The 21,497-nt window shown below is 40.0% G+C and overlaps 1 protein-coding gene across 2 annotated transcripts in view; it reads left to right on the forward strand.

Moving 5' to 3' along the window:
- Cfi (complement factor I) overlaps positions 1–21,497 on the forward strand; it is a 32,347-nt gene that overhangs the window by 4,876 nt on the left and 5,974 nt on the right. The window contains exons 2-11 of one of the 2 annotated variants that reach the window (XM_042701697.1): positions 1,881–2,157; positions 3,698–3,851; positions 6,045–6,226; positions 7,253–7,366; positions 7,609–7,719; positions 12,191–12,214; positions 12,792–12,812; positions 16,763–16,807; positions 19,702–19,805; positions 19,947–20,050. In XM_042701697.1, the coding sequence (XP_042557631.1) occupies positions 1,881–2,157; positions 3,698–3,851; positions 6,045–6,226; positions 7,253–7,366; positions 7,609–7,719; positions 12,191–12,214; positions 12,792–12,812; positions 16,763–16,807; positions 19,702–19,805; positions 19,947–20,050 (1,136 nt within the window). The remainder of the gene's footprint in view (positions 1–1,880; positions 2,158–3,697; positions 3,852–6,044; positions 6,227–7,252; positions 7,367–7,608; positions 7,720–12,190; positions 12,215–12,791; positions 12,813–16,762; positions 16,808–19,701; positions 19,806–19,946; positions 20,051–21,497) is intronic. The other variant, XM_042701698.1, reaches the window with a different exon arrangement.

Below are 21,497 nucleotides of genomic sequence, written 5' to 3' on the forward strand. Positions count from 1 at the left end.
TAAAGAAAAGTGGGGGCAGAGGGAAGTGAATGCTATGTGACAGGCTGAGGCAGGAGGATCAGGGACCAGATCTTAGGACCAGAGGATCAGAGGATCTTAGGACCACCCTGGTACTACATAGTAAGAGAAAAACTTTTTAAAGTTAGGCATGGGGTGGAAAAAGAGTGATGGAGTTTTTCTTTCTTTGGCCATCATTGATCATCTTTTTCCTTTTGTGTACAGGATAAAAGAAAAGGCAAGGAGACCAAAAAAAAAAAACAAAAACCTGAGGTGAAGCTAAAGACCTGATATGGTTGTTGTTAAGGCCTAGCCTGGGAGGTTGTTTCTTGCTTTTCTAGTGACTATTTTAGGATTCATGGTACTCCTGCACAGAGGGAAAAGAGAGGCATCATTATATTAAGGAGGAGGGTCAGAAAGAAAATGAACTCATCCATTCTGATGTAGCAGCAGCTAAGGATATAGGGTACACATTTGGAAGATACTAGGTTACTGCTGGACACTTTTGACTATGTGCTCGTTCTTAGGATATGTGAATATACTTATTTATAAATGATGAGTGCACTGCTATACAAACAAATACACCTTAAAACAAATTTTGTACATAATTTAATTTAATATTTTAATAATTTTACAACTAGTCATTCATGGGATATCATCCATCATCCTTTTTACTTTGGAAGTTGTGTTTTTTTCCCATTTCGGTGACATAGTAACTGAAAAAGATACCTCACAGAGAACAACATTTACAATGACTACACAGGGAGAGGGGTCATTATTGTTGGTATTGGAAGATAAAATAGTAGTTCACAGTCTGTGGTACTGACAGTTGGAGATAAAAGTTGGCTGGCATCATTCATTCACTCAACATGAAAATTTAGAAACTGCTGGGCATGGTGGTACACATGTGTAATCCCAGCTTTCAGGAGGCTCAGGCAGAAGGATCATGAATTCAAGGCCAGCTTGGGAAATAAGTGCTCACATAGACATAAGGAAACTTTCTCAAAACAACAAACCAACCAAAATAAACCCTCTAGGGCCTTCCTTCTCCCCCTACATGGAATCCTTTGTTGAATTCCATTGTTTTACTTTGTTCAAGTCCCTCCCAAACCATGATCGCATTCTACTCTTGCTGCCTCTTCCTCCCAGGTTCTCAGTCGGGCACCATTCTCGGCACCATTCACTCCAGAGTCAGGACAGCTCACTACTCCCTGAATATGTCTGTACTGTCTTTCTGCTAGCACAACCCTCTGACAATGCTACCCATCTTTCCTGGCCTTGTTCAAATACTACCTCTACGAGACCTAGAAAGCCATCCCCCTACTCTGTGTCTATATTAGGTAATGTTAGTTACATTATTTAACCACGGCCTACCTCACATCCTACTAATGTGAGTTTCTATCTTATTGCCTAGATATTAAGTCCTTAAGACACAGACCATGTCATACTAGCTTACCAAGAGGTCAATAAATTATTTTGCATTTAGCAATAGATGAATAAATGTATGCATCTAATTCAGTCCATGAGACTGACTTTAGCACCAAGTTTGACACTCCTTTTAATAGGACACCAGAGACTCATCAGTGTGTTAATGACTGGATTTTGTCAGCCCTAGGATACTAATAGCTCCCACTAACTGCATGCCTTGTGTGTGCCAACCATTACACACATATTACTTATACTCGTTAAAGTAAAACTGCAGAAATCAGGAGATATTTATCATCCTCATTTTACAGATTAGGAAATGTATGTTTCATGAGGGTAACTTGCCCTTATAACTGCAAGTATCCCAAAACTGGGGCTAGCAGCTAGGTTTGTCTGGTTCTTAAAACAGCAGACCATAGCATCCTTGTGTGGGCTGGGTCCATTTTGTTTTGTGGCAGAGTTCAACGTCAGACCCATCTCAAGAGGATCCGGTGGACAGCAAGTGCTTACTGAAAAAATACACACATCTTTCCTGCACTAAAGTCTTCTGCCAGCCATGGCAGAAATGCATTGATGGAACCTGTACTTGTAAGCTCCCTTATCAGTGCCCAAAGAATGGCACCTCCGTGTGTTCAACCAATGGAAAAAGCTACCCGACTTACTGTCATCAGAAGAGCTTTGAATGTCTTCGTCCAGGGGCAAAGTTCTTAAATCAAGGAACATGCACAGCTGAAGGTAGGAAAGTTATCCTGTGGCATAAGAGTGTCATTGTATATCATTTTTTCTATTAGAAAATCATTTTACTATAAAATGTTCTGAAGACATCCCAAAAATTTAGACTCAATAGCAATGGAGAAATATAGTCACTAGAATCCAGCCATCCTGTGAATTCAGAGTACAAGATTTGAGGTGCCACTCACTACTGCCTGGTGCCTTAGAATTGTCCCCACTTTGTCTGCTTAATTAAAGGGATCATTCCCAGAGACACTCAACTAGTTTAGACTTCAGTGAACAAGTAAGTCTTTATATGATTGAGATTGGTTCTTACATGTAGTAAAGTAGCCTAGCTAGGCCTCAACTCCCCTTGGATCTCTAGCCTTAGGGTTTCTTCTAGCATCTATCTTCTCAGGTCTTTCTACTCCAGGCCCAAACCATTGTCTCTGACTATCCAAGAAACTTGAGACAGCACTGATTAAGGATAACACATTCCTTCCTACCAAACTTGGCGTGTCAGGCCAGGAACTTGTCTACATTCCATGGCAGGTGATGTGGTGAGAGGCTGGGACCCTCACATGTAGGTTAGAAGATCGTTGAAGATTGGAGATTTCACTGACATTTAGGTTGAGCTTCAGGTTCCTCTAAGTCCTTCCTCAGTTACTGACAATCTGTGTGACATCTGTGCAATGTAAAAATCAACAAAATGAGGCACAAAAGCTCTCTGCACAGTGCTCAGGGCACAAAGAAAGTGCTCATTAAATTCCAGCTCTCATAGCAAAACTCAGGTTCATGTTCTTCTGATAGGAAGTTACTGCAGATATTTCTGAATTTACAGAGGAATGCTGACACATTCTTTGTAAAGTTACCATGACACACCCCAGCCTGTGATTACCTATTTAATTTCCTGTTGTTAAAATGTCAAGGTACTATGGGGAACAAAGAACAAAGCTCCCTGGCTGAGCCCGTCTCCCCTCCCTGTTGACTGGAAGAAGGAAATAGTTGAGTTTATTTTGTAAATGTCTGACATTAAATGCTTCAAATTTATGAGGAGACATAAATCCTCTCTATAGTGTTGTTAATTGTTTAGCTTACTTTAGGACTGTGGACTTTGGAGTAAGATAAATGAAGCAAATGTCAATTCCTGGCTTCACCTCTGGGGCTGGTAATAACTTCTAGACAAGCTCTGTGTGTCTGAAAAGGGACGTACAGGCTCCATCTTCAGAGAGATGATGTTAATATTTAGTGATATTTTTCCTACATGACTGAGCAGCACAGCCATTGACATAAGCACTCATAAAATGGTTGTTTTAAAAATTTTAAATTAGGGCTGGAAAGGTGCATGCATGAGGCCCAGGGTTCGATTCCTCAGCGCCACATAAGCAGAAAAAGCCAGAAGTAGCGCTGTGGCTCAAGCAGTAGAGCTCTAGCCTTGAGCTGAAGAGCTGAGGAACAGCGCCCAGGCCCAGAGTTCAGGCCCCACAACCAACAAAAAAAAAAGATTTTAAATTACAAGGGGAGAAAGTGAATGCCTGAGTATTGTTGGTGGTTTTTATTTTAGGAAAATTTAATGTTTCCTTAAGTTATGGGAACACAGATTCAGAGGGAGTCGTTGAAGTAAAACTTGTGGACCAGAAGGAGAAAATGTTCATATGTAAAAGGAGCTGGAGCATGACTGAAGCCAATGTGGCCTGCGTTGACCTTGGATTTCAACAGTAAGCACTTATATAGATGGAGATTTTTCTCAGGGTTGATTGTATTGTCCCAACTGTTTGCTTTCTGATTATTTAATCTTCCCATGCATCACTTTCCTCCTATGTAACCTGGGAGCATTAATTTCCACCTCAGAGCCTTGCTGGGAGGATTAAATATGTTCATGTTTGCGTAACACTTAGATCCTGCTGAGCAGGTGATTCTGCAGACCACCTGTAAGCTTCCTTAAATATCTGCACTGAATCCCTTAGTGACTCTCAAAGTCTTAAATGCACTCATTACTGTCCATTTCCACTTGTTCTTATTGAATGTTGTCTGTTTATAGCCCCCCTCTTTTATTTTTTGCCTGTCCTGGGGCTTGAACTCAGGGCCTGGGCACTGTCCCTGAGCTTCTTCTGCTCAAGGCTAGCATTCTACCACTTGAGCCACAGAACCACTTCCAGCCTTTCTGTTCATGTAGTACTGAGGAATTGAACCCAGGGCTTCATGAATGCTAGGCAAGCACTAAGCACTCTACCACTAAGCCACATTCCTAGCCTTTGTTGTTAACTCTTATGTTCAAGTCTTTTTCTATTTCTTTACTTTTAAACTTTCTGTATCTCCATGGTAAGTATTTTTCCCTCCTTCCTTCCTTCCTTCCTTCCTTCTTTCCTGCCTCTCTCCTCCCTCCATCCTTTCCTTCTTTTCTCCCCCTCTTGTTCCTTCTCTCCTTCCTTCTTTCCCTCCTTTCCTCCTACCTCAACCTCCCAAGTGCACGTGACAAACAACCTATAGTTTTAACCTAATAGTAAACTCTCTTAATCTTCAGTCTCTCGGTGTATTTTCTGTTGCCACATTTTGCATAAGGAAAAATTTCTCTGCTTCTAGCTAGTGAGAACTTCTCTTACATCCTTAAGAGCTCCTTGAGTTTATTTTATTATATTTTTTATAGTATTGTTAAGTTGTGAGGTCTTTCTTATTTATCTATCATATTGTCCCAAATGGCTCTTTTTCGTTATTATGGATCAACTTCATAACTACTGTATCTTCATTATGTATCTAGAACAGTAAGGAATACAGTACCCTTTTGTTCTTTTCATTTCAATTAGTCTGAAAATTAGACTGCCATTAGTGTTTTATTTCTGGTTCCATTTGTCATAGGTATCTTCACTTACTTTTAGTTTTTAACCTGGTTTTTCTTATTTGCTTTTAAAGAATAGCAGAAATTATTGAGTATGGTAGAAGCCCGGCTCACTGTAAATCATCATCTCTAGGATGTTGGGGAACTGAGGCGCTCTTTGCAAAATTCTTAGCAAATTTTAAAGTCTAGGTAACAGTATAGAGGTGCTAAAATATCAATACTATATCAAGGTTGAATTGAAGATGCAGCTTAGTGTAAAGACAAATTGGAATGATTAGAGGTAAGCCAACTTCATTTACTATTTCTTAAGCAATAACGTGCCAGGTAATTAAGCCTTATAGTATGATGCATGTAGAGAGACTCCCATAAGGCTAAGATGGAAATCTGAGCCGAGCATACCTGATTTATATTTTCTTAAACCTCTGATCAAATTAACCTACTCCCTCACGTGGAAAGAAAATCAACTTAAAAAGAGAAGACATGTCAGAATAGAAGGAAACCTTAGGAATAAGAAAGTGGCATTCTTCCTTAACAAGAAATAGGAATGGGAAAACTAACTGTTGATGGAGAACTTGACATTTTTTGAACCTTGGCTGGTTAGTTCACATGGAGTATTTTAGTTAATCTATACAAAATCTAGTGAGATAGTTCTATTCACTATTTATTTATTTATGTATTTATATATTTATGGAGCTGATACTGGGGCTTGAACTCTAAATGCTGTTTCTTAACTATTTCATTTAAGGATAGCACTATCACTTGAGTTACAGTTCCACTTATGGCTTTTTAGAGGTTAATTGGAGGTAAGAGTCTCATGGACTTCTGCAGCACAAGCTGACTTTGAAACATCATCTTCAGATCTCAGCCTCCTGAGTAGCTAGAATTATAGGCATGAGCCACTAGAGCCTGGTTTCTATTCACTTTTACAAATGAAGCTATTAAGGCTCAGCGAATGTATAATTCATCTGCTTACAAATAAAAGTTAATTACTTTAGGCCCTTATCTTTTACAACAGGACTGTAAACTCTAAAGTGCTAATTATTCTGCCATTATGTTTGATTTATTCTGTTTGCAGGGGTGCTCTTAGTACTCAAGGAAGGTTTTATCCACCTACAGATCTCCATATTAACACCACTGAATGTCTGCATGTGCAGTGTCGGGGATTAGAGACCAGTTTAGCTGAGTGTACTTTTACCAAGAAAAGAACTAAGATTTACCAGGGCTTAGCTGGTGTGGTGTGTTACACACAGGATACAGGTTGGTGACTTACTTGTCTGATGTTTTCCATTCCTTCAAGCTTGCTTCTTTCACACCAGGCTTGTAATAAACAAACAATGATCAAAACCCACTTGTCAGTTCAAGGAGACTTTGTTTTGGGCTTTAGTGTCTACACTGATGCTTTCCCCCATTATTCCTTTTAGCCATTCAAATATTACTCCTCTCTAGTTCTTTGATGAGAGAAATCTTGCCCAATTCCCTTCAGCTTCCTCTAAGATCTATATTAAAGTTACTATAGCAAACACGAGGATAAGGAGAACTTTCAGCATCTCCTTTGGGCATTCTAGCTTATATGTCTTTCTTTACAATGTTCAGACAATAGCTCCCTTTCCAAGCAGTCACTGCTACTTTGCTCCTCCATCCTTTTACTGGGATATTTTGGCCATATGTTTGGTGTTAAACACCAAAGCTATACCCTGTTCAATCAACCTGGAAATGGCATAGTACACGTGTGCTCCGGAAGTAGGGGTGGCACTAGTATTGTAGCACTAAGAAGAAAAGGTGAGCACCTGTGTTTGCTCAGATCAGCTAATGCTCCTGGCTCCAGTAATTACAAATTGCCACAACCAGTACTGGTTTTTCAGAGGTATTGAAAAAGGCCCCCATCAGCCAGTTTTGACATTTATTGTCACCATCAAACACATGTCATATGTTAATTCTACCAGATTTTTATATCGTTTTTATCTTTTTTTAATTTTTATTTTTGGATCCGGTCGTGGGGCTTGAACTCTGGGCCTGGGTGCTGTCCCTCAGCTCTTCAGCTCAAGGCTAGCGCTCTACCACTTGAGCCATAGCGCCACTTCCGGCTTTTTTCTTTTTTGCTTATGTGGTGCTGAGGAATCGAACCCAGGGCCTCAGGCATGCAAGGCAAGCGCTCTACCACTGAGCCACCTTCCCAGCCCTATTGTTTTTATCTTAATGACTCCATTGTTCCAAAACATGTGATGAGGCTATTATGTCACAATTCCATGAATAAATTTCACAAAGATCATTCCTGTTTTATAGCTTCTCCAACAGATCCGTCCTTCCAGTGTGTGAATGGGAAATCCATTGCCTGGGAGAAGGCATGCAATGGTGTCAATGATTGTGGAGATCAAAGTGATGAGCTGTGCTGTAAAGGTAGATAGATAGAAGGCTGTCCCCTGCCCCCTACATTCATTCTTCTGACTAAAAAAGTTCAAGCAGTTTTACTGCTGAATTTCAGTTTCCTGTTCATTCTGTTTGTGGTGATGATGATGATGATGGGAATTGAACCTAGGGCCTTTTTCACATCTAGGCAGGCACCCTGCCACTGAGCTACCCCAGCATCCTCCCCATCCAGTTTCAAGAAGCGGAAGAAACTTCTGTTTGTGTTTGCACAGGATGCCGAGACCAAAGCTTCCTTTGCAAGTCGGGTGTCTGCATCCCCAGCCAGTATAAATGCAATGGCGAGGTGGACTGCCTTACGGGAGAAGATGAAGTTGGTTGTGAAGGTAAAGTTTGTGGTGTCTTTTCCTGTTCACTTTTGAATCTAGAGATTCTGAAACTTTCTGTGGGGCAAATTAAAATCTCCTTCACCACTGTGATACCAGAGACTGAACCCAGGACCTGGCACTACTAGCTAAGCACTGGCTTCCACTTGAGCCTGGATCATAATCTTAAGTGAGAGTAGCAATAGGGATATTTCTGAGGAGGCATTTAAATTGTGGAATGTTCATCTTATATCTACTTGTTATCTCAAAACATTTTAATTTACTTATTTTTAATTTAAAAAAATTTTTTGTCAGTCATGGGGCTTGAACTCTGGGCCTGGGCACTGTCCCTCAGCTCTTCAGCTCAAGGCAAATGTTCTAACACTTGAGCCACAGTGCCATTTTCTGAGTCGTTTATTGGAGATAAGAGTCTCAGGAACTTTCCTCTCTGAGATGGCTTTGAACCACAATCCTCATATCTCAGACTCCTGAATAGTTAGAATTATAGGCATAAGCCACTGGTGCCTGGTTAGAACATTTTAATTTAAAAAGATGCTCACATATGCAAGAAACAAAAAAAACCTGATCTTCTGTGAACCCATCCTCCAGCTATAAGTTATTGATAGCTTGCTGGTCTTGTTCATTTCCCTTCCTGCTTATTTTCCTGTCTGTGGCTTTTTTGTTACAGTATTTTCAAAAATATCTCAGATTTACATGTACATATTAGTATAGGTATACATATATACTATATATGCCAAACACCATTCTCTCTTAAGTATGCCAACAAACAGTACTACAAACAATAACATCATTTAGTAACAGCCACGTCTAAATTTTCCCATCTCAAAAATGTCCCTATCAAGCTAATGAGTTCAAATCAGGATTCTAAAGAATACAGATGCTGTATTTAATAAATTTAAATTTTTTCTTTTAGACTTTAAGTCACCTCACCCATCTCCCTACTTCCAATGTTTTCATGCAATGAAAATGGGTCCTATGTCTCTTAATCTGGATTTATGGAATTGGTTAGATGTAGGATTCAATATTTTGGGCTTGAATTCCTGGAATATTTGGCAGAATACTTCCCATTACTCATAATGTCTAACTATCTAGTTGTCTTATTTCCAGTGATGCTAACTGACATTGATCCCTGGGCAACTTTGATGGCATGATTTAAAAAAAATTCCCCACATCTTTTAGCCAATGTGGCGATTGTGTCTCCATCTATTTTGTCAGTAGAGGCTGTAAAATATCTATTCCTAATTGCATGAGTCTCTTTGCATATACTGACTGAAATTGTATGGGGAAAACTTTTTTTCATCAGCTATGCTTTGTTTCCATGCAATGTAATTCATAGTAGAAAAGTAGAATAATACCAATTCTCTCCCTTTACTAACCAAGTCTCAGAGCAATGAGCTGGTGTTCTGGACAGCCCCCAATGGTGAAAAATAATCTCTGCCACACAGATGGACATTTTACTCCCAGCAATGTTTTCTGAAGGGCATTTTTCTTTAGAGTATCATATTCACTTTACTTCCCTCATGAGCCTTATTAAGTTCCTGAAATGTGTGCCAGGAGGTTTCAGTAGCAAATCACATTTAAAAAGCCTTGACCTTTTATGGATCTTACATTGCAATGAGGAAACAATGACAATAAATATGAGAAATAAGTAAAAGACTGGTTTAAAAAAGTACTAAGCAAATCTTATGCAAGGAGATTGTTAGAAGGAATTTTGGGGGGGGGGGAAGGGGTCAGTTGTAGGGCTTGAACTCTAGGCTTGGGTGCTGTTCCTACGCTCTTCAGCTCAAGGCGAGTGCTCTAATGCTTGAGCCACAGCACCACTTCCGGTTTTCTAGTGGTTTATTGGAGATAAGAAGTTCATGGACTTTCCTGCCTACGCTGGCTTTGAACCGTGATCCTCAGATCTCAGCCTTCTGAGTAGCTAGGATTACAGGTGTGAGCCACCGGCGCCCAGCTAAGTTTTGAAATTTTAAATAAGGTGTTATGAGAAGGATTCAGGGAGATGACTTCTAGATAAAAAGTCTACAGAAGAGTGCCCCAGACAGAGCAGTAGCAGTGCAGTGTTCCCCTCCCCACACGAGCATCCCTAATTTGAAGAAGAGCAGCAAGGAAGCTAGTGTAACAGGTGGCCCAGTAATGGGATTAGAGACAAAGCAAAAGAAGTGAGGGTGGAAGGCATCAAGGTGGATAAAATAGTGAAGTCGGGCACAGTGACATAGTCTGACTTCTACTTTAAATCTAGAGTTCTCTGACTGCTAGGTGGGGAATGGTTCTATTAGGATAGAGGAGAGGCAGAGACCCAGTTTGGAAGCTACAGCAATCATTCAGAGAAGGATGTGTGACTAGGATGAGTTGGTCAAAAGGAAAGTGATGAGAAACAGCAAGATTCTGCATTGTTTTTTAGGGTAGAGCCAGTGAGACTTGTCAACTGATTGGCTGGGTGTTGCAAGCAAATGAGCCATGAAGAGTGGTTCCAATAAGTTGAACTTCAAGTTGAAAGGATGGGGCTGCCTTCAATGAGCCTGGGGAAGGCAGGGGAGGATTAGTGTGCACAGCTACCCTATTCGTGGACTGTACCAGTGGTGTACTGGGAAATGCCCCACAGCCAGCTTTAGAGAGGAAGTGGAAGCCATGACTTGTAGCTTTTGCCAATGTTTGTGGCATAAATACTCCACCATGGAAGTTTCAAGCCATTGACATGCTGTGGTAGAAAGTTGGGAAGTAAGAGGCACCACAGGCTCTTGGGAACTGGTACCAGGCCACACCACACATCACCGGGTTACTTCAACTGCTTTTCATGGGCTTTGTGCTTGCCTTTCCTTCTCAACTGTTTACTTAAAATTATTTTCATATTTCAAATATCCTCAGGTAAGTGCCTCACACATAAGCATTAAATATGGGCTGACAATATTTGTGAGTCAATGAATTGATACCAATCATATTTGGCATTACTGAATAGGCCAGTGACATCTTCTTTAATTTTCCATTGATATTTGATATTGGTTCTTAAAGGACAGATTTTTAGGATATCATTTTTTTAGGATTTTAATTTTATCTCACTTTTTAAAGGAGATGAGGAAAAAAAGTGCTTTTATGTTCAATTTAGTTCAATCCTTAGTGGAGAGAGGAAAGAAAAAAGAGATTTCAGGTAGAAGAAGAGTTAGCCATAACTCCTGGCAATGAAAGTCTACACTAAATCTCACTTCTTTAATGTAATAATATTTTAGACTCTGTCCTTTTCTTTTTGCACCTGCTCCCTGCTTTTATTTAAAATAATGAATATTAAGGTCAAGAGATACAATGTGCTAGTTTTATCAGAGAAAAAAATGCACCAAAAGAAATAAACTACAAGCTGGGCACTGGTGGCTCATGCTTGTAATCCTAGTTACTCAGGAGGCTGAGATCTGAGGATCATGGTTCAAAGCCAACCTGGGCAGGGCTGTGAAACTCTTATCTCCAATAAACCATGAGAAAACTGGAAGTGGTGCAGTGGCTCAAGTGGTAGAGCACTAGCCTTGAGCTGAAGAGCTAAGGGACAGTGCTCAGGCCCAGAGTTCAAGCCCCATGACTGACAAAACAAACAAATAAATAAATCAACTACAATAGCAAACTTTATTTTCATTTAACTTCTGAATCTTTGTAAAAAAATACACTTAGACAGTTATCATTGTTATTTCAGTTTATTCTTCCTAGCACGAGCTCCACATTTTACATCTCATCAATATAGCTCTTTTCTACCCTCCTACCCAATACCAGGCTAACGTTGGGAAATGACGAGTAAAGGCAGAGATGTAAGACTAATACTCACTAGTCTCTTCTTTAAGGGGACATAAATCAATAAATCATAGATCAGAGGACATTTGGGATGTATCTTGAGTGTTTCTCTTTTATAAGCCCTTCTTTTATTAATACACGTTAAAAGTTATAAATTCTCTATAATTCTATAGTAAATTTGCCCCTGAGTGTGTGTTCAAATGGACCTAAATGTTAGTCTTTTAAATCTAAATTAAGATGATTTCTTCGGTTGTAAAATTGGTATATTCTTAAATGCAAGGCAAAAATTCTATTATACACTATTAAAATTTAAAGTAGGGGCTGAGAAGGTGGCTCAGTGGTAGAGTGCCTGCCTTGCATGCCTGAGGCCCTGGGTTCGATTCCTCAGCACCACATAAGCAAAAAGAAAAAAGCCAGAAGTAACACTGTGGCTCAAGTGGTAGAGTGCTAGCCTTGAGCTGAAGAGCTGAGGGACAGTGCACAGGCCTAGAGTTCAGGCCCCACGACCGGACCTAAAAAAAACCCAAAAAACAAAACAAAGTAAATGGCATTACTGTTTGGTTTTCTTTTGCATTTAATAACTATTCATTTTGAACTTTTATACTATGTTTCTAAAATATTAATGGTGTTGGGTATATTTACTCAAGTGAAATGATTTTATTGCCTTAGTGAGTATTTTGTTTGATTTTTGTTTTAGGAGCCAGACTTCCTGAAACTCAAGGTAAACACTGTGTGTGTGTGTGTGTGTGTGTGTGTGTGTGTGTGTGTGTGTGTGTGTGTGCGCACCAGTCTTGGGGTTTGAACTCTAGGTCTGGGTATTGTTCCTGAGCTTATTTTGTCCAAGGATAGTACTCTACTACTTGAGTCACAGCTAAACAACTCGTTGGTTGTTTATTGGAAGTAAAAGTCTTGCAGACTTTCCTTCTCAGGCTGACTTTGAACCATGATCCTCAGATCTCAACATCCTGAGTGGCTAGGATTACAGCCATGAGCCACTGGTGCCCAGCTAGTAAATCTGTTTTGATAACAGAAAATTTACATAGCTGTGGAAAGCAAGGTGTTTCGATCTTTATGTTATATATAGAGAGTAATGTGTTCAGGGTTTTATTTACACACATTAAAGGAATTCAGTATAAGGGAATGGGAACTGTGTATAGATTCTCCACATTGTGAAGCAGTTCTGCATGTATTGATAGAGTGACTAGAATATACACCAGTAAAATAAATGTACAGTTGTATCAATATGCTAACATGTTTCCCTTTGCTTTGGTAAATGTTTTGGTTTTGCTTTTCTTCAGGACTTTCACGCTCTACTCAAGGTAAAATTTTATTGCAATATTACAATATTCAAACCTTGAAACAATTGCCTTTTAATATTATAATGTCAATATTAACTAAGCATGATTTGATGTTGTCTTGCCAATAACTGAGCTTTCCCATTAGTTTAGACACAGAGGGCTTTGGTTGAGTGATGAAACTTTCAATCTCACACTCTTATCCACCGCCTGCTGACCAGAAAATCATCCAGAATGGGACCAGCCCTGCACATTTCACCTTTGCCAAATATTTTTCTGCCCTTCCTTTAATTTTTCTGTTTCAAAACGTTGGCAGCTCCTAAAGAATTGTTACCCGATGAAATATATCATATTTTCCAGATATCCTCAAAGCCTCCAGCTCTTCGGAGCTACCTTTCCTTAGTTACTCATGTAAAATGATCACGTTCAAGCCTACAGAATGCCCATCGTTCACGGCCCTCCTCAGGACGTTAGATTTCCTGGGGAACTAACCAACTCAGAGCCACTCCTTCCCCTCAGTGCCTCTTACTCACCATTTGCCCCTCTGAAGCTGCTGTTCCCTGTCCTCTCTACCCCATGCATTCTTTTTTTGTTGTTCCCTTCCTCAGTCTTGAGGTATGCATATCTCTAATCGGCCACTTGTACCTTCATGTTCTTAGACAAAGCTGTTATGCATCAGTCCTCTCTTCTACCAATACTACCTGGGGATTCTCCTCACCCCAACACCAGCTAGCACTATCCAACTTTCTGACAACTGTCAAGCAATAACATTGTTTATTTGCTTATCGTCTGGTAAATACCAGTGATTTTTGTTATAGACTCATGTGTAGAGTAGCATTTTGAGTTTCCTCTACTTTTCCTTTCCTCTCTCCTTCCTTTCAGTAGTCCACATCTTTTGCCTAGTTTTTTCCTACTGCATTGTTCTTCCTTACTGATCTCCAATGATTCTCTTTGCATTCTAGATATTGATCAATTATCAATTTTAGACACTGCAAATACTTTGTTCTATTCTCTCACCCCTCTATCTGTTAATTCTATTCACCTTGAAATTTGTTGAATGAAACCCCTTAATTTTTATATAACCAAAGACTGTTTTTCTTATGTACTTTTGAGGGTTTGTGCTGCTTTTCTAAAACCCAAGATAGTTGAGCTACCCCAGATTTCCCCCTACTTTCCTTTTTGAATGTTGCCTCTCATTCACAAGTGTACCTTGTATACTTCTGAACACTTTCTTGCCCTAGAAAACACTTAGATACATGTTATACCAGACAGATGTAGCTTTTTCCCACAGAGAACTTGGGAAATCCAGAAATATAAGTCAGGATTGCTTCATCTAAGTAACATTGCCTTTTTTGGGCTATGCTGTCTCTATCATATCCCAGACACCCATCAACATGTCCAGGCCAAAGAAATCATAATCCTATCTTCTGAAACATTGTAGAGCAGCAGAGTGAGGATGGAAACATCCTATCTAACTTCAAGCAAAAGGAAGAAAAGGAATATTTCCTTTGGGATTTGGAAGTAAAAATAAATTTGCTGGTGGCTGGGAAGGTGGCTTAGTGGTAGAGTGCTTGCCTAGCATGCATGAAGCCCTGGGTTAGATTCCTCAGAACCACATACACAGAAAAAGCCAGGAGTGGTGATGTGATTCAAGAGGTAGAATACTAGCCTTGAGCAAAAGAAGCTCAGGGACAGTGCCCAGGCCCTGAGTTCAAGCCCCAGGACTGGCAATAAATAAATAAATTGCTACCTCTATCTACTCCTAAAACCAACGATATATATTTGCAGGCATGACCCCTATAAGAGATGCATTATATTGTACAACATGATGGTTCTGTTCTCTTGTACATGCCAGTGACTGCTTTCTTTTCATGGAAAGAGTTTTGACTGCAGAGTTGAGAAAAAAAAGTCTCCTCTGACATATGCATTTTGTCTGCATTTAATAAGAAAGGTGTAGCATCCTGAGTCTTTCAAAAAATTATTTTAGGGGCTTGGAAGGTGGCTCAGTGTTAGAGCACTTGCCTTGCATGCATGAGGCCCCGGGTTCAATTCCCAGCACCACATAAGCAAAAAGAAAAAAAAAATGGAAGTGGCACTGTGGCTCAAGTGGTAGAGTGCTAGCCTTGAGCTGAAGAGTTGAGGGACAGCGCCCAGGCCCAGAGTTCAGGACCCACGACCGGACCCAAAAATTTTTATTTTATTTTATTGTAAAGATGCTTTACAGAGGGGTTACAGTTACATGAGTAAGATAATTAGTACGCTTCTTGTTGAACATGTTACCCCCTTCTTTTTTTTCCTACTATCCCTTCCCCCCACCTTTCTCCCTTTCCCTCTTGCCCCCCACCCCCACTGAAATTGTAAAGATCATTTTCAACAGTGTCTTGTGAGTATCATTGTTGCAATGGGTCATCCTGTGTCCTTGTTTCAGCATTCTGTTATTCCCCTTCCCCTCCCCAAATCAGATAAATCTATATACAAGACACAGGGTACCAAAATCAAATACAGTGACAAGGGATATACCATACGGGGAAGAACATACAAAGAAACAAACAAAAAAATTGCATAGTACATTAAAGACAACAACAACAAAGGAAAACCTCTTGTGTCCATATCTTGGGTTCATTTCGCTTAGCATCTTCTTAGATGGTCACATGTATAACTTTCAAGATTTTCTGCTCTTTGGATAAGACTGCTAGACCTATATTAATCATTGCAAATAAGGGAAACCATGGATCTATATTTCTCTACGTCTGGCTTACTTCATTTAATAGGATTTTTCCAAGTCTTTCCATTTCCTAACAAATGAGATGGTCTCTTTCTGATGGAAGCATAGAATTCCACTATATATAGATATAGATATAGATAGATAGATAGAGGCTGGGAAGGTGGCTTAGTGGTAGAGTGCTTGCCTCACATGCATGAGGCCTTGGGTTGGATTCCTCAGCACCACATAACAGAAAAGGCCAGAAGTGGCACTGTGGCTCAAGTGGTAGAGCGCTAGCCTTGAGCTGAAGAGCTGAGGGACAGTGCCCAGGCCGAGGGCTCAGCCCCATGACCAACAAAAAAGAAAAAGAAAAAAAAGGAAGATAGATACATCTATCTATCTCTATACATATACATATATTTATATATAATTTTCTTGATCCATTCATCTACTGAAGGGCATCCGGGTTGGTTCCATATCTTAGCTATGGTGAATAATGCTGCAATAAACATAGTCATGCTGGTAGCTTTAGTATGGCTTTGTGATCATTTGGGTAAATGCCCAGAAGTGGGATTGCTGGGTCATAGGGGAGCTCTATGTGTAATCTTTTGAGGAACCTCCATACTGCTTTCCAAAGTGGCTGACCAAGTTTACACTCCCACCAACAGTGCAGTAGCGTTCCATTTTGGCCACATCCCCTCCATAATCTGTTGTTATTAGATTTCTTGATTATAGCCATTCTAAGTGGGGTGAGGTGGAATCTCAATGTTGTTTTGATTTGCATTTCTTTTATGGCTAGAGAAGTTGAGCATTTCTTCATGTGTCTATTGGCCATTCTTATTTCTTCTTCAGAGAAGTCTCTAAGTCTTTTTTTTTGTCGGTCATGGGGCTTGAACTCTGGGCTTAGGCGCTGTCCCTGCGCTCTTCAGTTCAAGGTGAGCGCTCTACCGCTTGAGCCACAGCGCCACTTCCAAGTCCACTTATCGATAGGGTGGTTGTTTTCTTTGATAATTTGTTTATGGGGGGGTTATTTTTTTGACTTCTAAGTATATTTTACACCAAAAGACACCTCCAGTGTGTGCCAGCAAGAATTTCTACCTTTATTACCCAGAGAAAGAAAATCAGATGACATGCTTTGAGAATTCTGTATAGTCATTTTAAACAGGAAGACAAATTTGAAGACAAAATTATTGTCAGGGTTTAAATGATTTCGTCTTCTCTATAAACATAACCATAAACACTGTATCTTTGTTTGCTTATTTTATCATAGAAGAAAAAGAAATAGAAGAACTTTTGACTCCTGATATGGATGTGGGTAAGTTAACATCATACTTTGTTACTTTTTACTGGTGGTTCATTGGTCTCACTTAAGTTCACATTTTAATGTTGTGTGTATGGACATTAAATATGGCTATGTTGTATTTGTAATTTATGCAAATACTACTTAACTTATATACATTTATAAAATATGTTAATTGCATAAAGGAGTTTCTTTGTAATATTTCCATACCTACATCTAAATGTACTTTTATCAAATTCATCCCTACATATTTTTGGTGTTCCCCATCTCCTGCAAACATTTTAATGACTCCAATATTCCATTTTCATACATGCATATAAAGTACTTCAATCATGTTCAACATCACTTCTACCTTCTCCTTTTCACACTTCCTTTCCCACTGATTCTGACTCCAATATAGTCCCCAATATATATTTAAATTGAAAAAATGTATCATTCTTCTTCTTTCCCTGTCACTTTTTTTTTGGTTGGTCATGGGGCCTGAACTCTGGGCCTGTGCGCTGTCTCTCAGCTCTTCAGCTCTAGGCTATGCTCTACCACTTGAGCCACAGTGCCACTTCCAGCTTTTTCTACTTATGTGGTGCTGAGGAATCGAACCCAATGCCTCATGCATACCAAGCAAGCACTCTACCACTGAGCCACCTTCCCAGCCCCTCCCTATCACTTTTAAGAAAAACAAGCATGAATGGTTTTTTGTTGTTGAAGTTGTGTGGCTTGAACTCAGGGCTTAGACACCGAGCTGCTTTTGCTCAAGGCTAGTGCTCTCCACTTTGAGCCACAGTTCCATTTCTGGTTTTCTGGTGGTTCATTGGAGGTAAGAGTCTCATGGACTTTCCTGCTGAGGAACCATAATCCTCAGATCTCAGCCTCCTGAGTAGCTACGATTACAGGCATGAGCCACCAGTGCCCAGCTCAGCAAAAGTGATTTTGAAAGAACTACTTTTGGAAGTAGGGTTAATTCATACAATTAATCTTGAAGTAAATATTTCTCCAGACCCACATAGAGGCTTTCTATTGGATCTGAACTTTGTCAGGTTAGTTTTGTCCAAAATAGCCAGCTTTCAAGCATGATTTACAATGTACCTTCTGAAACTGAAAAATAATCGATGTCAATTGAATTAATCTGTTCTTTTGCAGTGTTGAAAGTCATGATAAGAGGAAGCATTGAAGATCCATATTCTGGCTAGTTTTGCACGAAAAGCCAAATTATGTTAAAATATTAAGTTAAAATCTTAAGTTATTTTATTTTTTTTGTTAGTCGTGGGGCTTGAACTCTGGGCCTGGGCGCTGTCCCTCAGCTCTTCAGCTCAAGGCGAGCACTCTACCACTTGAGCTACAGCACCACTTCCAGTTTTCTGGTGGTTTACTGGAGATAGGAGTCTCAGTCTCTCCTGCCCAGGCTGGCTTTGAACCGCAATCCTCAGATCTCAGCCTCCTGTGTAGCTAGGATTACAGGCGTGAGCCACCAGCGCCCGGCTCTTAAGTTATTTGTTATTCACTTTAGGTTATATACAATTGGGAATAAAATAGCTATCTGTTTTAGAACTTTTTTTGTGCTACACCTGGGCACTGTCCCTGAGCTTCTTTTATTCAAGGCTAGCACTTTACGACTTGAGTCTCAGTTCAACTTCCAGGTTTTTTGAAGTTAATTGGAGATAAGACTCTCACAGATTTTCTTGCCTGGGCTGGCTTTGAACTCTGATCCTCATATCTCAAACTCCTTAGTAGCTAGGATTACAAGCATCAGCCATCATCACCTGGCTATGTTTTAGGACATTTTAAATGAAATGTACAATACTCACTTCTGATTGCCAGATCCCAAATTCGTTAAATTAAAAGAAAATCATTCGAAGGGTGACAGATTGAGACCTCAAAGCTACAAATACTAATCAAGAGCATTATTTTTTTTCTATTTTTTTCTTCAAGATTGTGTTACTTTTCAGACATTACCCAAACAGGCTTTAGCTGCTAAGGTCTTTCTCTGTCAAAAGTCCAAGCAAATGTTTAGTACTTGCCACCATTCTCTTCTTCCAACCCAGGTTTCAGGATGAATGGCACCAAAAACAAAGCAAAACTTCTATGCAGATTCCTTCTCACTTGAGTATGCACAAAATCATTCACGGTAGTACTAACTTTCCTTGCTCATTTGGGACTGAAAACAAGTTTACAAAAACTTTTCACGAAGTGATTCATATACATACAAAATTAAGATAATATGTTGTACTTTCTTCTGTCATCGATCCTCTTTCAAGCTCATGTATTAAGCTGTGATAGTCTCAGTGACAAATGTGCCCTGTGTCCATGCTCACGCAAGAAGGAAATATCGTCCAGTGCCTTATGTGTCCTGATCTTTTAATTGTCCAGGGTTCCCAGCATATTGCTTCTCAGGGCTAATATGTTGTTTAAATGATGCATACCATATACAAAATACTCAGTAGGGAGTTAGATGCAGAGTACTCAACATTTTCATAATGTTAACATTAGTAGTATTAAATAGCTGTGGAGAGGAAAGACCGTGATAGGGAAAGGATGCAATTTTCCATATTATCTGTTTATTCTGACAATTTCAAAATGTGACCCGCCCTGCCCCACCTATCCAGAGTTCTCATTGCAATGATGCCTGGACAGTGGCATTTCTCATCTGCCAGCAGCCTGTAAATGTTTAACTCCTTGGCCAGCTCCTTTCTGCCTCCAAGGCAACCTTTGGAGAAAACTTCAGAGAATCAAGTCAAATTTAATAGTAAGCCAGAAATATTCAGCAAGTATATAGTAACATTTGAAATCCAAAACAATTTACTCATGACTAGGGCTTCAAGCCTGCTGATTCTGTGGCAAAGATAATCAAGAAGTGGCTGGACAGATGCTAACAGGTTCAGGATAATAACAATACAATCTTTCCTTTCTTGAAGAAAGAAAATGGACAAAATCCTTATTGCCTACAGTGTCCTGTGGGATCCCAAGAAACATGCACATCCGGAGGAAGCGAGTAGTTGGAGGAAAGCCAGCACAAGTGGTAGGCCTGCACACCAGTCACATTTTCTTCCTGGGAACAGCCAAGTTGGGAGAATACAGGGAATGGTGCCATTATAGGAGACTGGACAGTGTCTGTTAGAATGGCAGTGAACAGCTGTGACCATACAAATATCTTTTACAGGGAGAATTCCCATGGCAGGTGGCAATTAAGGAGGAAGAAAACATCAACTGTGGGGGAATTTATATTGGTGGCTGTTGGATTTTGACTGCTGCACATTGTGTCAGGTAAAAATAAATTGTCTTCAGTATGTTTTTCATTGTTTCCTGAAACAATGAAAATGAGTAATGGAGACTGTGGTGGATGATAAATAAAAACATCTGTGAGAAGTCACTAATTTTCACTTCATTGACTGCTAAATATTTGCTGGTATTCATAAGCAGGAGTCTAGACGCCAATTCTTCAGACCTTTCTGTGTTCTCCACAGACCAGATTGTTGATTCCATTGCAAAGAGCTGACCAAGTGTATAGGGACCAAGTTCCTTCCTTGGCTTATTTGCTGGTATGAAAACCAAAGTGCTTGGACCAGTTTATGACTGTTTATAAAGCTGTGATACTAACTTAGCATTTCCTCTGGTTTTGCTCAAAGAGGTTTAAAGAGCTAGCCTTACTCTGAAAACGCCTTGTCCCCAAATATAGTCACATGGGGACCCAATCTTTGTGACAGACAAAACAGTCTATAATCATGGCTAAATGGCACCATTCAAAATGTATTTGATTAATAAATTAAGATTAACGTGGAGAAGGGCAAAGTTCAAGATTCCAGTCTCAATTCTGACTTAGAGTAAAGGAAATGACATGTATTGAGTATTTCATACAGACTCAGTACTGAACCAGGCCATATCTTGTTGAGTATTCTTAAAAGTCATTCTTCCCATTTTGTAGATAAGTGGATAGAGACTACCTAAATATTCTAGCCCTTGAGCCACGCCTCAAATTGGCTTTTAGTCCATTTTTTCAGATAGGGTCTCATCTTTTGCTACTACCTGCCCTGGCTTCAAACCATGGACCATGATTCTCCTACCTCTGCCTCCTGATATTTGGGATGCAGACACAATCACTACGAACCATCATACCCAGCTGGCTATGGGGTTTTTGGGGGGAGAGAAGCAGGGGGTTCCAGTACCATGGCTTGACTTTAAGGCCTTGCACTTATTCGGCTTGCTTGGTAGGCTGGTGCTCTTCCACTTGAGCCCCCAGTCTATCTTCTTGCTGGTTACTTGGAGATGGAGTCTTACAGATTTTTCTGCTCAGGCTGTTTTCAAACTGTGATCCTCCAGATCTCAACTGCCTGAGTAGCTAAATTAGGCATCATCTATGAGCACCCAGCTTCCCAGCTTGTTTTTGAGACAGAGTCAGCCTAGGCTGACCTCAAACACAATCCTCCTATCTCTACCTCCTGAGCTACTTTAATTTCTAAACATTTAATTCTCAAAACTTCTCTTCTCCTCCATTGTTATTACCCTGCTCTCTCACCTGTCATTGGGATTAAATGAATGGCCTCATATTACTTAACCTACATTCACTCTGTCTACCCACTGCCCCCACCTATCTGTTCTTTCCTGTGCAGTAAGAGTACCATTGCTATACTTGGTTTTACCACTTAACACTCAGTGGTTTGCAGTCTAAACCTAAACGAAAACTCTAACACAGCCTATTAGGCCCTGTATGAAG

The sequence above is a fragment of the Dipodomys spectabilis genome, unplaced genomic scaffold (genome assembly GCF_019054845.1).
Source record: "Dipodomys spectabilis isolate Male_0828 unplaced genomic scaffold, ASM1905484v1 ptg000297l, whole genome shotgun sequence".
In the NCBI taxonomy this organism is placed as follows: domain Eukaryota; kingdom Metazoa; phylum Chordata; class Mammalia; order Rodentia; family Heteromyidae; genus Dipodomys; species Dipodomys spectabilis.